Below are 16,767 nucleotides of genomic sequence, written 5' to 3' on the forward strand. Positions count from 1 at the left end.
CCCCCCAGCATTATCTGCGCATTGCTGAGCACACCGAGAATTCAATTTAAATGCAAAGCGACATAGGAAGTGCCAGTAATTTGCCGTACGCGCTGCCGTGCTTGTACCCCGACTTGCTGGCCGAGGTTGGGGGGGGCGGAGTCACTGTTGTCTCCGATACGTTGGGCTCGCACCTAATGAGGATTGATCGCCATTTCTTGGTTGGCCTCTTTTCGGGTTATGCGCCCTATTTGTTTTTCAGCCCCCCCCCCCATTAATTAACCCTTAAAGTGACCAATCTGTAGAGCACATTATAAACCGAAATGACTTTTGAGGAGTTGATCAAATGTTTTGTTCTTGTGCTGTTGCAAAGCAGAGATTTATAATAGAAATATGTTTGTTGTATTGATTGAAAAGAAAATTGTGAGAAAAATATTAATCCCATCACTCCCAATGCTGGAGCTGTTTTTCTTAAAAAAAAAGAAAGTCTTCCTTTTTTTTTTTCACCATTGTTGTGCTCGTCCTCACTGACCACTCAAAGTGACAGGAAGTCACCTGAGCAGACAGGAAGTTGCCGTTGGAAACCTTTTGCCTGTCCAAAGGTGTTTTCATAATGTCTGCCTGCATCTCCCACAGCCGCAACATGGCCGCCTTCCTAATGCAATTTCATGTGGCCTACAGGATGCGAAAAAAGAAAGCAAATAACTGTAATTGCAGATTTGTTGGCGTAAATAGAGCAGAGCGGGCTGAGAAGACGCAGCAGTAAATAGAGACCAAGTCAAAACAATGTTTGTTTTGCACATTAGGGTTCTCAGTGGGACGTGTTGAAAGTGCCCACAAAACTATTCCCGGAGGTGATCCGTGTGCTGGACAAGCCAATGATTTGTCCAAGCCAAAAAAAAAAAATTAAGCTCTAAAAATAAAACATCCGGCAAGCTACCTCCTGCAGCATTATTGAATAATTTTTTTTCTGTATTAAAGCCGCTAATTAAGTTTCAGCAAAAGCCTTTTTTTTTCCGCAGAGGATTAATATATTGAAAATCATGGCTGGCGCTCAGCAGGCAACTGTTGGAGCATGAACGGAGATGAAGTGTACTGTGAAGATGCTCCCAATCCGGTTTTCTGCCGACGTACGTGCCCCGCCCCCGCACCCCGCCCCTCCCCTCTGTGAAGTGCGTGTTTAATGGGCGACCCCGAGATGTCACAGCCTGGAGCCGGCGAGGCGGCCGTGCTCAGACGTTCCTCAGCTAAATGTGACGACATGTCAAGGCTGTAGTAAAAAAATACTCATCGATGGGCCAAGTAGGATTTTATCTGCTTTAAATTGACTTCCAGATGACCCAACGTGAATAATTTCTGCTTAAATCTGAAGGTGCAGCCCTTTGGAAGGCGTCACCACGCAGGAGTCTTGTCATGAGATAGAGGCAACCAGTTGAGAGAACTCAGATGTGAGCAATAACCAGCCAGGCCCGCCAATTTTGGCCATTTCTGTCATAGAGCGAAATGAAATTCATTGATTTTGCTCCATGACGCCGCAGTTTGACCGTGAAATGGCTTTTAACAGTGAGGCGGATGTGAACCCTTTCTGGAGTAAAACACAAACGCCGTCCCCCCTCCACGAAAGCCACGTTGTGTATTATTGCATATAAAGGTCGTGAGGTAATTTAAAGGGCCAGTGTGTAGAGTATTTGGATTTTTAAATGCTTACACATTTTTATATATAATAGGTCTAGTAATTAAAATAATTATAATGTATTTATAAATAATGTATATAATAAGAAATAATAATAATAATATAGCTCAGATATAATAGTACTCTAACAGTAATTTTCTTGTAATTTTAAATATTAAAATATACCAAAGTAATTCTAATATAAATTATCATTAGAATAATTAATTATAATCTAGGATAATATGACGCTGACATGCTTCCTTGCATTCCACTAGTCCACCACTAGATGGCAGACAATTCTACACACTGTCCCTTTAACACAACATTGCTAATTAGAACAAATAGTAATCCCTGAAATCCTTGATTAGGTAGAGGGCTAATTTAGAACAAAGCCTGCAAATGGGAGATTTTTAATACCAACATGAAAACAAAATCAATCATTGTGATCTTATTGTTGCTGTTAATATATTTTCCACGGTAGTCGTATGTTTATTTTCTTTTATCGATGACTTGGGCTCTGCTTAATTGGTTTTTAATCCTCTTTATGCACAGTTTTACATTTTTATGGCCCAAGGTTTCAAGCTGTGTGACAGTATGATTAAGGTCCCCTATTAAAACCCTCCGGCGCTTAATTCATGCCGCAGACGACGACGTCGGCACTCAGAAACATGAAATTATTTTATTCCGTTTTCAAGAGCTGAAGTCGCCTTCGGCCCTCGAATAACGACGCTGCTCAACTTTGTTCATTTGTTTATGCATTCGGTGTCTTTTTTTTTTTTTTTTTTTTTTTTTTTTTTTTTTTAAAGCAAATTGACACGCGTATTCCCACTCAATCTGCTGGGATTAATGACCGAAAACGTTTGGCTGCGCTTCAGTTTGTAAATGAGATGCTAAAAATACGAGCTACGGCTTCTTGATTTGGATCACGTTGCATTAGCTGTTTGCTTCGCTTGGAAAGTCGCTTGATGACTGAATTGATGGGCAGCGGGAGTTTGCAGTGCAATATACTATACATGCGGGTTGAATGAAGCCTTTATTGAATAAATCATGAATTTGATGCACAATTTGTCTTCGCGGGCCGCATAAAATGATGTGGCGGGCCGTATCTGGCCCCCGGGCCATGAGTTTGACACCTGTGCTTTATTGAAGGGGGGGGGGGGGGGGGGGGCATAAATTCCAGATCCACAAAAAAAAGATTTATTATACACCTCCTTCAGTGGGTGTCTGAAAGCGATTTATTTGATTTACATTATTTCCTATTTGAGATTATTTTGGTTTTGGTACGATTTGTTTGATGTGATGAAAAAATAGTAATGGTTAATCTGTTTTGCGTAAGCAACAACAACAGCAAAAATTGGGCTGCCACAAGACACCCCCATCTATTTGTGAAGCCTTCTTAGAGAAATCCTCTTTATTTTCAAACTTGGCACGGGACTCCAGCTGTGAATTTTCAATAGTACTCAGCAATAACCCACGCATGATGAGCACGCCACGGCGATCTCAAGTGGGACAAAATGGAGAATGCTAATACACCGCCGCCAAATAAAGTGTGAGGAGTTACACTTATTGCCTCAGCAGTTTGATTCCAAGAAAGTTGTTTTTTTTTTGTTTTTTTTATGGAGCGTCGAAATTGCTTGTTCTGTGACCGTGTAAGATGGACTCATAATGACGAGGCTTAAAAAAAAAGAATTGTTTAGAAAAGAAACTGTGACACCTCTCACACCACTTTTGGTGCTGTGTTACGTCATGGAAAAAAAAAAAAAAAGATTTATTTACACTGGGCCCCTTCTATGTCTCATCTTTTCCCGAGCTCTTCTTCCAGCAACGGAATGCTCTTTCGCTTGACAGTGTTTGGAGCGTGTGAGCAAAATTCTCAAGAAGCTTTCGGATTTATCAGCCGCTACAAAATGGAGCAATTGCGACCTCTAGCGTCCAAAAACGTGAGATACAGAGAATAGTATAAATGCGCCGGTATATATTTTTTTAAACAGGCATTTTACATTTTACTACTCTGTGGCCATCTAGTGGCGGTTTTGAAGTGAGTCTTTTTTTTTTATTACATATTTTGTGTCCATAATCTTCTCTGACTTTCCCTTTTTTTTGTGACCTTCACCTTAATCCACGCAATCTTCCTGTGAGGATCAGAGTCGAGGAAGAAATAGATGTCAAAGTAATGACACCACAAAAAAAAAAAAAAATACAACAAAACATCCTTTACACCTGTCCCACTGAAGCCGAGCCCACACTTTGGTCTCCGCTCCTCTTGAGCGCGGCAATTCATCTTGGTGACTTTCTCCGGAGCTGCTCCCGATCTTGGAGGAAGAAAGTGGGGAGGGTTTTTAACCGTGGTTTACGTCAAAACTCCAAACTCCGAGTGCTTGTCGTGCAGCCGACGCAAGCCAGAGTGGCTGGAAAGGATTCCCCCCCCCTGCCTGTCTCTCTCTTTCGCTCACTCACTCCAATGTGAGACTTCATTACCAAGTGTGGGAGGCAAAAGTGTGAGCGTGTGTGTGTGTGTGTGGAATTCAAGCAGGACTTTCAGATCACTCGCGACGAGCGAGCCAAGCAAAGGTATCATGGGAGCTTTAATGGTCATCTTCTCTCTTCAGCCCAAACAAAGACGCAAGCCCACAGGTAGGAAGCCAGAAAGAATTTTTTTCCTCCCCTCTTTTGTGTGTAATTGGGATCGTGTACCAACAATCCTCCAGATGCCAAGCCCGTATACGACCGTCAGGGAAAAGCGCTCAGCCAGCTTGATGATTTCAAGCTGGTGTTAACCTTCCACCAGCAATGCAACAAATCTCAGCTGTTGCTCCATGCAAATTTAGACGCGAGCGTGCGGAAAGTTCTTCCGTTTCCTTCGGCGAGCCGTTTTCTTGCCAGACCAGCAGATCATGAAATTGCTTGGAAGTCGTCATTTCTTTTTTTGTAGAGGGCGGGTGTAAAAAGTGGAAATATTATTTGCTTTGCCTCCAGTGTACTGACACTATTTGCAAGCCATCCAGTTGGTTTAATTGGCTCGGGAGAAGGGAAGCACAGTGATATTAATGAAAGTCGTTTTTTTTTTTGTTTTTTTTTTAAGGGGCCCGCGGTGAGCATGCAAGGCGCAGCAGCCTGGTTTTGCTGCATGTGCACTGTAAGCATATCTTAGATAGAGTCACATGGGAGGCTAACCTATATACAGTTACGGCAAGACGAGTGTTCTATACGGTCGGGATGGTTCATGTTATCTGTGGAAGCTTCTTCTTGGGTTGTGGGCTTAGTTGACTTTGTTTTAGGGGTATGAAACTTTGGAAACAAGTTTCTTGAAGCACAAACTTTGAAATAATTGTGAGTCAAAAGGTTAGTCATGACCAAAAATAATAGAATAATTGGGATTTATGGAAAAGGAAAAATGCCCCGGGTCATATTGACCCGGGTGTGAAGGTGACGCAGGTCAACAGAGTTCAGAGATGGCTTTACCTGTCCCTAACTGTGTTTCTGATGCTAATTTCAAAAATCCTTTGACTTTTTTTTTTTGTAGTTTGTTGAGGTTTTCATTCTTTCAATTAATTACACGCTAAATTTTGCTATTTGTGGGTGGGGCTTGTCCCAATTCTCAACAAATAGCCCGCTTCCGCTGTACACTGAATTAAGATGATTAATTGGATCGGGTCTTGATCGAATCTATTATCGTTTGCTAACCGATGACGGGCTCCAAATTAGCGATGGCGTCGAGCCTTTTGTGTCTTTCCGAACAAAAATGCTTTGCTTTCCCCCGCTACATTCAGCAAATAATGGCGAGAGGCACTTAACAAGCCACTCTGCAGCCTGCCATTTATCTCCGGCGTTTGCATGACAAGAGGCGCCCGCAGCGTCCCACGAGTCCACCAAGCCCCCTCAGGTGCTCGCGCAGCGTGTGCGTGGTCGGGATCTGAATGTTTGTGTTTTTTGCCGTGTGGGAGGAAGCTGCTTACTCAGGCTACCAACTGGTCAAATGAGTTGTTAGCGACAAGAGACCACTCGCTGAAAGGCATGTGGAGGAACTATTGTTTTCATCCTCCTCATCCGAGTGCATTGTTGTGGGTCGAGCACCAGCGGAGATAGGATTTTTTTCCGTGGGGGGGCTGGGGAGGTTAAGGTCACGGGGTCTGCAAAACATTTTTTTACAAACCCCAAATATTCTACAAAAAATGCTGATGAAGATTCATTATGTGTACTTTATGAGGGAAGGGTGGAAATGTTGGGAACAATCCTTGAAAAATCGGAAAATACCCAAGAGTCAATTACTGTATTACTGAGTATATTTCAGGGAGGGGCGAGTACCACCCCGCCCCCCTCTATCTTGTTTCTGTCCATTTTTTAGATTATTTTTTCATATCCATAGTCCCATGACAACCTCACATGCTTTTTTGTGCTGCATCTTTGTCGAGCGGTTCGCATTCTCCACCACAACCAAAGCTGGTAGGCCTTGATATTCCAACTGGCCATGTTTGTGACACGCGGGCTTCTTGTTCAGCGGTACCAGATGGGATGTTACAATGACAGCCCGCCGGCCGGCCGGCCCGCCACTTCCTGACCAGGCCCGATTGATGACGTGGGCTGCAACAGTTCCCAGATGGTCAATGTCGGTCTGTGCTGTTGGCTATTAGGAGCCCGGGCTAACAAGAAACCTGAGCAGCGGGGAACTTTGGCGGCCATACTCACTATTTGTCTCACAGCACGTGCTGATGTTTGGAAAGGAGATGCTTGCTAGTTAGCACCCCTGTTACGCAACACTTCAACTTGACCCATTTCAAAATTTGAAGGAAACAAAATTGGATCAGGAAAGCAATGTGCAAAATATTGATTAAAATGCTTAGTGGGGAAGTTAATGATATTCTTTGTGGGGTAATTAAACAATCCCTGGAGCGTTATTGCTGATCTTGAGAAACGGACATGGTTAAAATGTCCTTTTACAGTGTTTTTTAATTTGTCAGCAGTTTTTTTTCCAGCTGTGGTTTGCACTTCCTCTTGTTGTCCACTTGGGGGAAGCAACGTCACATAATACAGCACCTCACTGCTTGCATTTTCATTGTTCTAATTATGTGATTAACTGGCATGACTTACAAGATTGCACTATAATAATTTGTGCCTTTTTTTAAATCAAAGATGCAAGTAAATCTTTCAAGATAAAATAAAAATAAAAACAAAATATATGAATAAAATAAAAATAATATATAAATAAAATAAAAATCTGTATTGTCAAGCCTTTCTAGGTCAAACTTTAAAACAAAAAATGAAATCAACGCATAAATATCAAATAAAATAGAAACAAAAATAATATATAATTAAAATCTGTATTATGCAAGCCTTTCTAGGTCTAACTTTAAACGAAAAGTAGGCAAATTGTTTTGTTTTTTTCCAAAGGTATGCTATGTTTAAAATAATGGTGACCATTAATTAAAAACTAGCAATGTGTGAATGGATTATGAGACCATTTGCTACTTAGCTGAATCTTATTCGATTGTAGTGTTGCAATGTATCGAATGGCATTGTGTCCATGTTGGAGTTTTTGTGCTATGCAGGTGTCAACATGCACGCACACACACGCACGCACGACTAATTAGCTTCACCACCAATCACACTGATTGATACGACACACTGTGCTGATTATTTGCCAGGCCTTGATTGCGCCCTTGCAAACACCTGAATTGATGAGAACGCATCATGTTTCACTTGTCGTACTCCTTTGCCTCTTTTCGGTCTTAATGGAGGCATCAGGGCAAATAAAGGGTCATATTGTACTTTATAAAGTAAGTAGGTTGGAGATATTCACTTTTTTTAAATTGTGTCCTATCGTTGGTAATGACGAATCTGTAGAAATATTTGTGACTTTGTGTAGAGGATAAAGAATATATGCCTGTGTGTATTGTTGTATGCTGCCTGCATGTGTTGCTACCATTTGTGTTCAAATGGATCTTGTTTATCTGATTATAATTATTGCAATATTGACGTTAGTTTGGTTCGTCAGTCTGTGGCGTTTCCCATGTTGTGTTAGCATTCAGTTAGCAGTAAGGCGCTAATTATTTTAGTTTGGTAAAAACAAAGTTTTGTTCACTCGGTTTCATTTTGAGTTGGGATGTAAACATCGACTGTGAAAACTCAAAATATCTTTTTTTCAAATGTTAGTTGCCAATTTACTTTCCACCATAACATTCCGCTTCTAAAAAAAAAATTTGCTCACAAGTCGAAATAATTACTATTATTCCCAAAACAAGGCTCTGTTTTCCTCTAAAAATATTTTCTTTTATATCCTCTTATTTCTAAAATATTTAACTACAATACTCGTTTTAAAATTCTATTATCTACATTTAAATGCTTAGTAAATAAAACAGTGAGCAAACAAGAGTGGCCAATCACATTCTTTCTCCCCCTCCTCCTCCTTGTTGTCGTCCACATGTTCCTCCCGGCCAAAGAGCGCCGCACAGGCGAGTCCGTCGAGTGGCGTTTTTGATGGCCCGTCGACATGAACTCGGAGGGTCTGTAGATGTTGGTCGTAGTGGTCCTCGTCGTCAAAGTTCTGGAACAGTTTGGCTTGTTGGACGTCAGATACGCCGGTAAGACGAGCGGGAAAAAGCAGAGAAAGTTAGTTTCGGTGTACACTTGTTAATAAATACGGCAAATCCGTCAAATTGTCTGGACACACTGAGGAACATCATTTTCCCTTTCCATTTGTAATTTTGAGAAGAGATGTATTGATTTTTCCCGATGGTGCCGATTAGCTCTGCCGATTGTATTTCACTTGCCGGCCGGCGGCATCGGACAGCGGCTCCGACCCTTCTGGGTCGCGGCTGCCTTTTTATGTCTCCCCGCCGTCCCAGCCGACGTTTCCTGTCCCTCGCCGGCCATTGACCTTTTCACCAATCTGTCGGACCGGTCGCCGGCAAGCTAACAAACGGCGCGGCGTAAATCAAATGTCTTCAATGTTATCGGCTTCTGCACGTGGGCCCGCTCGTCTTTTGTAACCCTGTCACTCCCTCTTTGTCCATATTAATTAAAGGATAGGTGGCGCTGTTGAGCATGTGTCAGTAAAATGTTTGAGGGTGGAGCCAACTTAACTGGGGAAAAAATATATTTTTTAATAATTTTATTTATTCATCAGGATTTTTCTATGCCATGGCATTTTTTTTCTTTCCAATAACAGCAAAAAAGAACAGTTAGCCACCAAATGAAATATTTTGTATACCCGTGTTTGATCGTCCCAGTTTCCTCCTTTTACCGCCACGCCGTCGCCTTTCCACCTCGCCACCAAAGATGGCGGCTTGCTTTCACTTTCTGTTGCCGCAGGTGTCCCTAATTGTGTCCCCTAATTGTGTCTCCCTTCGTAAATGACATGCCAAGCGGCTTTGATTGATGAGCGAGCGAGATAAACCGTTCATGGTTCACTTAAAGCAATTAATGAAAATCCCCAGATGAATCGTGGACGAGGGATGCTGATGAGTGGCGCTCATTCAGCATGGCTGTCGGAACTTAGCATGTTGTCTTTTTGCCGTCACAACAATTTCTGGACTGAGAACTTTTATGTAGAGATTTTTTTTTTTACCAACAACTACGATCAGTATAAATCTTTCCTGACTCTGTAAACAAAAGAATAGTTGCTAGTTTTAGAAAAGGCCAGTAGAGGGCGGTATGCTTTTTTTTTTTTTTTTTTTTGCTGCTGACCCCCCCAGCATGTTAACATGCAGTTGGACAGAGCGAACATGTAGTGAGAAGGTCCCACAAAAGAGGTGGATCGTGTTGTGTCGGGGTGACCCCTCCCTCCCTTCTTCACACGCCCCGTCCTCCTCCTCCCTCCCCCTCCTCCCCTCGCTCAGCGCTTCTCAAGTGCAAGAGCGGAGTTTGCTCCCACCGCTTTCCCGTCATCGTCGTCTAGATCGAGTTCACGTCCCCACCGGGGCCATGCGATCGCTTTGGTGACCTGACGGACTCGAGGTCTCGACCTGGATTTAGGGAGCGGGCAGGCGGGAAACGGGTGCCGAGGGGCGCCTGGCTTGTGCGCCCGGCCCGGCTTAGCTCTGGAGTGGGCACGGGGGAACTGGAGCGCGGGACCGGGTGCCAGCCCCGGTAGCTTGGAAGGCGAGGAGGGGGGCGGCTCCGGCTTCGGCTCGGGGCAAGGGGGCGACGAGTGGTCCGAGGGCGGCCCGGTGCTGAGCGCCATCTGGGAGACGGAGGGGCTGCAGACGGTGGGCATCGTGGTGCTGGTGTTTGCTTCCATCAAGCTGCTGCACATCTTGGGGATCATCAACTTCTCCGAGGGTAAGAAGTGTCAGACAGGGTGGTCCCAAATCAATATCCTCACACTTTTATTTTGAATGACGTCTTTATTTATTTATTTGCATACAAGATACAGTCGAATTAGCCTTTTTCCAATCATGGCTAATAACGTTCGACAACAAAAGAAAAGGAAAAAGTGCGGTTTTTGTTTTAAAGAGCTGTTTAAGATTCATCGGGGGAAAAACGACTAGTTTGTCGCATAGAACTCTTTTATGCTGTTTGAAATAAACTGTCGTCAAGAACATTTGACAGTTTATTTCCTGGCTAGTCCTCTCTTGTCTTGTAGTCGTCATTTGTGTTCATGTTTTGATTTCATGTTTTTGTTTACTTTAGTTTGGATTTGACTCTTGTCATTATCTATCCACTGCGGATCATTTTAAAAAGTGAGACATGGTCTTCAAAGTTCTTCATTCAAATCAGTCACTTTTCGACTGTTTTTGTGGTGTAAATTTTTGTCTTTGAGACCTCATTAAAATAAAATCCACTGCCGTGAGGTCACTGGGAAGATCTTCATTGATTTAACTCCGCCTACTGTCTTGCAAATTGCCTTTGAGAAATTTTCAAGCTTCCACTTGTTCTAAGAAAGGTCACCTTTGCAACCTTAAACAAAAACCTTGTTTCATATTTATTTACTTATTTATTTGGGACACACTGTAAAGGAAAACGATTCAAATGTGTTGAGGAGTCTCGAACGGCGTCTCATATGCATCTCAAGGAAAAGCCGTCTAATTAGCGAGGCAGCGATAAAAACTCGCTTTAATCCCGACCGACCGCGTCGGTCTCATTAAATCAACCTGCTCTGATGACACTTCAGTTAGACTTCCAATTAGCGTGGCCATTCACACACGTATGTGTTTGCTTCCTTCTAATTGGGGATGCGACGTGCTTGGCGTAGATTGAGTTCAAGTTTTTGCTTCCCCGAATGGAAATCGATGAGGCCAGACGACATCCACGTGTGGTTATCAACACGATACGCTTGGGTGTCTGGAGGGATAATCGCTGCGGTAAAATCAAGCATCTGATGAGCTTGTCAGTCACTGAGCGGGAAGTTCGGGACACGTGGGGAAAAAAATCATTTTGCAATTATGAAACTGGCGAGATGGTCAATAATGGTAGACAAATAGTTATTTTGGCTCTAAAATGACCTCGGAGGAAAGTCGTTTTCAAGTTTAAGGATTAAATATTGAGTTTGTGGCTGCAACTTTATCGCTTTGTTTTTCATACCTATCAATGACTTATTTATTAATTTATTTCTTCGTTTAAACTACTAATTTCAAAACCGCCATATACAAATAATGCGGAAGTTTTTTTTTTATTTTTTTTATTCTTCTTGGGTGAATTTGGGAAATGTCAAGTCGTAGCTCCAAGAGATTGCACACTTGGTTGAACATGCGTCCATGTGGACATCTCTCCCCCCCTCCCCCCCAAAAAACAAAAATGCCACCTGAGCAAACTCCATCTGGAGGCCAATGTTTATCAACCCACCGTAAGCAAAATTTCCCATGCTTGTTGTTTTTTTGTATGGAGTGCAAAAGTGCTTCGCATTGCGCTGACTCAGCCACTTTAGCTCAATCCATCATTTTGGTTGCTTCGCTTAATTGCATTTTTTTTGGGTATGCTTTTTTATTTATTTTTTTAAACAATGCTGTATCTGGTCTAGAAATCAATTCAAAAGGACTACAAGCGTGTGGCGCAATTAGCCTTTTGGTTTTTTTTCCTCAACCCCTTTTTAGCATTGAGGAAGTGATTGACGTGGCCTTTTGCCGGTGTCCCTTGGGGGTGTTTACACTCAAGTGAAGTCTGCGGCGGATCCAAAGTAAGAGCCAATCACTTTGGATGAAAACATCACCGCTAATAGATTGCGATGGAGACGATCGGGCCGCTGATGTGGAACAAAAGAAGACAGATAGGGCATGATTGGCACTGCTCTAGCTAACGCGGTGTAGTCAAAAGTATTGGGACACCTGGTTTATGCGGGGAGCCATTTTTGCTGTTGGGGAATAAAATCTCAATATTGAAGTTTGGTGTATTTGTTAAATTAAATTAAAAAATATTTTTTCTTTTAAATGTTTGAATATATTTTTAATTTAAAAATACGGAGAGCCATTTTAACTGTTGGGCAATAAAATCTCAATATGTAAGTTTGGTGTATTTGTTAAATTAAAAATTATTTTTTCTTTTACATTTTTTTATATATTTTTAATTTAAAAATTGGCATTTCTCACGGGTCTAACAATGGAAGCGCTGCATGTTGGCCTGTTCATAATCTTGGAGATGATGGATTTTGAATGTTAATGAGTTTTTATCACTCTGATTGTTATCATTTTTTAAGTTATTGTACTAATATTTGAGAAAATGAAATTAATCAATGAAATAAAAATATCGTTCAGACAAATTTGAACTAAAATTAGCGAGAAAGTAAAACAGTACATGTAAGCAACAAACAATACAGTCGTCTTTCTAATGAAGCGTTCGTTGGGCCCTGCTATGTCGTCAATCTGTCAAGGTGGCAGGTCTGTCTACGTGAAGCCATATACAGTATTAACCGCCTGGCTCACGTCTTTCCGAAACGCTGCGTGCATTTTCCCGTCAGTCGTAAAACGTCGCAGGCACTTTTTATTAAATAACGACAATGACATATGGCTCATGCCGACTCGCTCCCGCGTTGGGGCTTGTTTGTGCATCCACCTCTGGAATCCGCTGTGTGGGTTATCTGATTGGATGAGGGCTGATGCTGGTAGTGGGGGCCCTTTTTCATTACACGGCGGGGACTTTGTTTGGATCTCTTTTGCTTTATTGACTGAGCTTGTGTGGATGCTAATCAGCGTGTGTCCTCCTTATTCTGCAGCAGCACTCCTACATTATTCACATTTGATAGATACACTACCTCTTCCTGTCTGTCGTGGAACTTTATAATATCTTGTTGTATTATGTAGTACCTGCCAAAGAACTGATTCACACCTCTTACGACTGTAGTCATGGAAAAATGAAGCTTCAAAGTTGAATCATGAACCAGTTGTTTTTTTTCCATTCCTCGAGAGCACAGGTGTCAAATTCAAGGCCCGGGGGCCAGATACGGCCCACCACATCATTTTATGTGGCCCGTGAAGACAAATTGTGCATCAAATTCATGTCATCACTAGAATTGCAAATTGTCTTCACTTTTAATATCTTTTTTTTCCGTCTGATTTGAAAACCACTTATTTGTCGGTTTGTTTTGTAGCTTTTAATGTATATAATATGAGGTGCTCATACATTTATTTGGGTTGACTCATAATGGCCCTCCCCGTGAAAAAAAATGAGTTTGACACCCCTGCTCTAGAGGACACTGTTTCAATTTTGGGCTACAGCGCCATCTAGAGTAGTCAATAAATACAACAACTGGTTCGTGAAGCAAATTTGAAGCTTCATTTTCCCATCAGGGTAAGTGTACCATGTTTTAGAAGAGTCTAGTACCCTGTCATTCAAATATCTCGAAGACATCATAGCATAGTCAATTACCCGTCATTGACATGTCTACTACCCGTTGTGGCATAATTTGGTTCTGCCGTAGAACAGTCGAGTAACATCAGTCCTTTTCCGACAATGACATTTCAGCAACGTTTCTCATTGTACACCTGTTGACGGCCGGCGGCGGCTGGTGTTGATAGATGCGCTCCTTCCATGGAGATGAGCTGGCTGATAAATGTGCTCCTATATTAGGAGCGCCGCGCGGCTGCCATCGAGATACAATCGGGTGTCGGATTGCTTTCAGGTGCTGACGCTTTGTTGTTGGATTTGCTTGGTGCACTTTAACAGTGATTTAAGGGGTGTGGAATTTTTTATCTCATTCTTTCAACTTATTCCAAAGTCTGTTATCACTGGAATCATGACTTTCTTCCAAATTATAATTAATAAGTGTGTGTGTCCACATTTAACTCTATCATCTACCTTTGTGAACTAAATAGATTCATCTATTTTGATTAATCTTTATTCATTTAAATTCTTGCATTTTCAGAGTCCGACTCGATATCAGATTTACGGATGTCACTTGTACTCATGTTTCGGTAGTGACCACTAAAGTTCCAAACGCTCCGTGCTGGTCATCGTATGCATTTCTAGGTCAAGCAGACTCATTAAATATAAATCAGCAGCTCCTTTTCAGGTTCAGGGAGCTTGTTAGTTTAGGGTCAGCGAGGTTTGATCTTTACTTTCAGATAAATGACAAACCTGCAGGCTGTCGGTGGCCTGCCGTTTGATTCTTTTCAGCTTCCCCCTTATTCACTTGTTTAGTAATTGACAAAGCAGGTGCAACAGAAAACATCGCGCTGTTGTGTGCAAAATTGGCCGTGCTGTGTCCTATGGTAATTCCATTTTGCTGAGCTTTTTGTCTCGCGCTTATAAGCCTTGGCGCGGCGTTCAATCTTAATAATCCCTTTCTGTGTGGCTGCGGGGCGGTGAGGGGAAAATGGCGATGACAATATGTACAACCACGAGGTTTCTTTGGAGGGAAAAGAAGGCAAAAGTGCAGCAGGGATGGCCATTTGATGACTATTTCCACCCTTTATTTTTAATGTGAAGCCCTCTCTGAACGTTCTGAATGTTGCATCATTGCATGTAGCTCAACTTACTGTTCGACCCACCATTTTTGTGTGTATGCATCTGTAGAAGTCCACTAAAGCTGCGTACTTGATTCTTCAGGTCAACAACACCAGAATCCATTGCAAAGCTCACAGGAAAAATCGAAAAAGTACAACAGTCCCTCGCATTATTATTATTATTATTATTATTAATAATTGAGTAGGCAGTTTGAATTGTATTTTGACCCGTAAATGTTACCGAATTAATTATATTAATAATAATAATTATTATTAATAATAATAATAATAATAAAAAAGGTCACCCAAAGACACTATACATACAGGAATGAAAAAAATTAAAAAAAATAAACCGAGAAAAACTCTGTTATTAGCTAAACTGGCCTATTCACTCTTTTTGTGCTCATTCAAACACTCTAAAATGAAAATATCAAATTTGTGATATTTTGGGTTTAGTGCTCATAGTTTTTGTGGTTCAAACAGTGAACGTGTACATTCCAGACCAGATTTTAAAAATAATGTAAACACATTTTGTAGAATATTACTTTGTAATCTGTTAATCATCAAATGTTCACTGACCTAAATTGCAAAACGCACTCGCGACGGCAGTCAACGTTTGGATTCCGGTAGACGAATTTAAACGTCCATGACAGTCAATGCGGTGCTGCTACTGAAGTCGCGCAACTCCGTAGGCTATTTGGACTCGGGTGTGAGCGCGTGAAGCCTTGAGCAGTGAAACGACATTGTTGTATTTGTCTGGCACCCGCAAATAATTCGTCTTCCGGGCCAGCTCTTTGTCCTTGAGCTTCTCGCCAAAACGTCTGGCTACCCGTGGTGTGAATTAAAATCAAGCTTCCTAAATTCACAACTGCACGTTATCAAAGCCAGCGAAGCTTCGCAAGATGGTAATTGCGAGCGTGGTGTCAGCCAGGTAACGTCGATGAATCAAAGTGGCTTAAAGACATCAACAAAATGTCTCCCTCATCGCTGAGAAATGCGTCAGGCGCCGTAATGGTTGCCATCTGCACCCGGCAACGATGCTCCACAGTACAAATGACGACTTTTTCCGCCCTCCCCCATTAGCGAGCGTCGCCAAGTTGGGGTAAATGCGTTTGGCAGTGCACTTTTTAGATGCTCGCTGTTGTCAGTCTGTCCAAGGAATAACAATAAAAATTGATTGGGAAGTGTTTTTTTACAACCGGATTGGTGTTTTTGTCCTTTTTATGAGGCCATTTTATCTGGCCGTTTCTAGATGTACTTGCAACGACCACATTTTTATTGGCCAGATTATACAAGCTTCCTATACCTTACACAGTTAAGTACAGTGGATATAAAAAGTGTACACACCCCTGTTTAAACGGCAGGTTTCTTTGACATTAAATGAGGCCAAGAAAACTCATTTCAAACTTTTTCCCTACCATTTACATTTTTTTCACACCACCTTTTTGAATAAACAATTAAAATAATGAGGTTGCATAAGTGTGCACACCCTCTTATAAGTGAAGATGGTGTCGCCACGCCGACAGGAAGAAAGTCGTCCATCGGAGTGCGGCTTAATGAGATATCTGTCTCTCCTCCGCACAAGAGGAGGTCAGCAGTCTCGAGTTCTGCTGACCCAGTGGCAGACTTTTAAATAAGTCATGCCGAGTGGTGATGTCACGCTCATGGCACCCCTCAACTTGTTTACAGGTGTCGTTTTCCACCACCATGACGCTTGCAATCACCGGCCTTCCTTCATGTTGTTGCCCTGAAGAAATCCAGCCCACCCCCCATCTCCCTCCCAATGTCTCGGTTGCCGCGGTAACCGCACTCCCTCCCCATGTACTTGTGCTCTCCAGGTTACCCGTCGCTTGTCCGCGAGGGCGGGGTCAGGGCTCGCCTCATGAGGTTGCTCCCGTGGGCCGCCGCCAAGTCGTCGTCGGGCGCCGAACAAAGCAAGTGGCACTTCTCGGGCTCTTCTTGTCAAAGACGATTAACGCAACATACAAGATGTTCACCTCGTGACCTCACATGTGACCAAAGGGGGCGCTCTTGAGAAAACTGGTCAAATAGCTTGAAAGAGTGTTGTGTTGTTAGCAGTGAAGGTAAATCGCATCTCCACCGGTTTGCTGACGGGAAAGAAAAAGGCATCCATTTAGTGGGCGGAGCTTTATTTATTGGAGCAGATGACTCTGCTGGCAAACATTGCAACTACAGAAGTGAATGTTAGCTCAGGACTGTAGCCTTCCAAATTTGATGTACGAC

General features: G+C 42.4%; 1 protein-coding gene across 5 annotated transcripts in view; it reads left to right on the forward strand.

The window, feature by feature from the left end:
* Positions 1–16,767, forward strand: part of kcnip4 (Kv channel interacting protein 4) — a 31,990-nt gene that overhangs the window by 12,405 nt on the left and 2,818 nt on the right. For 2 of the 5 annotated variants that reach the window (XM_037260648.1, XM_037260652.1), the window contains exon 2: positions 16,362–16,457. The exons of 2 other annotated variants lie outside the window; for them this stretch is intronic. In XM_037260648.1, the coding sequence (XP_037116543.1) occupies positions 16,362–16,457 (96 nt within the window). Of the gene's footprint in view, positions 1–4,139; positions 4,286–16,361; positions 16,458–16,767 lie in introns of those variants that run through there. One more of the 5 variants, XM_037260651.1, reaches the window with a different exon arrangement.

This window comes from Syngnathus acus, chromosome 10, assembly GCF_901709675.1.
Source record: "Syngnathus acus chromosome 10, fSynAcu1.2, whole genome shotgun sequence".
In the NCBI taxonomy this organism is placed as follows: Eukaryota; Metazoa; Chordata; class Actinopteri; order Syngnathiformes; family Syngnathidae; genus Syngnathus; species Syngnathus acus.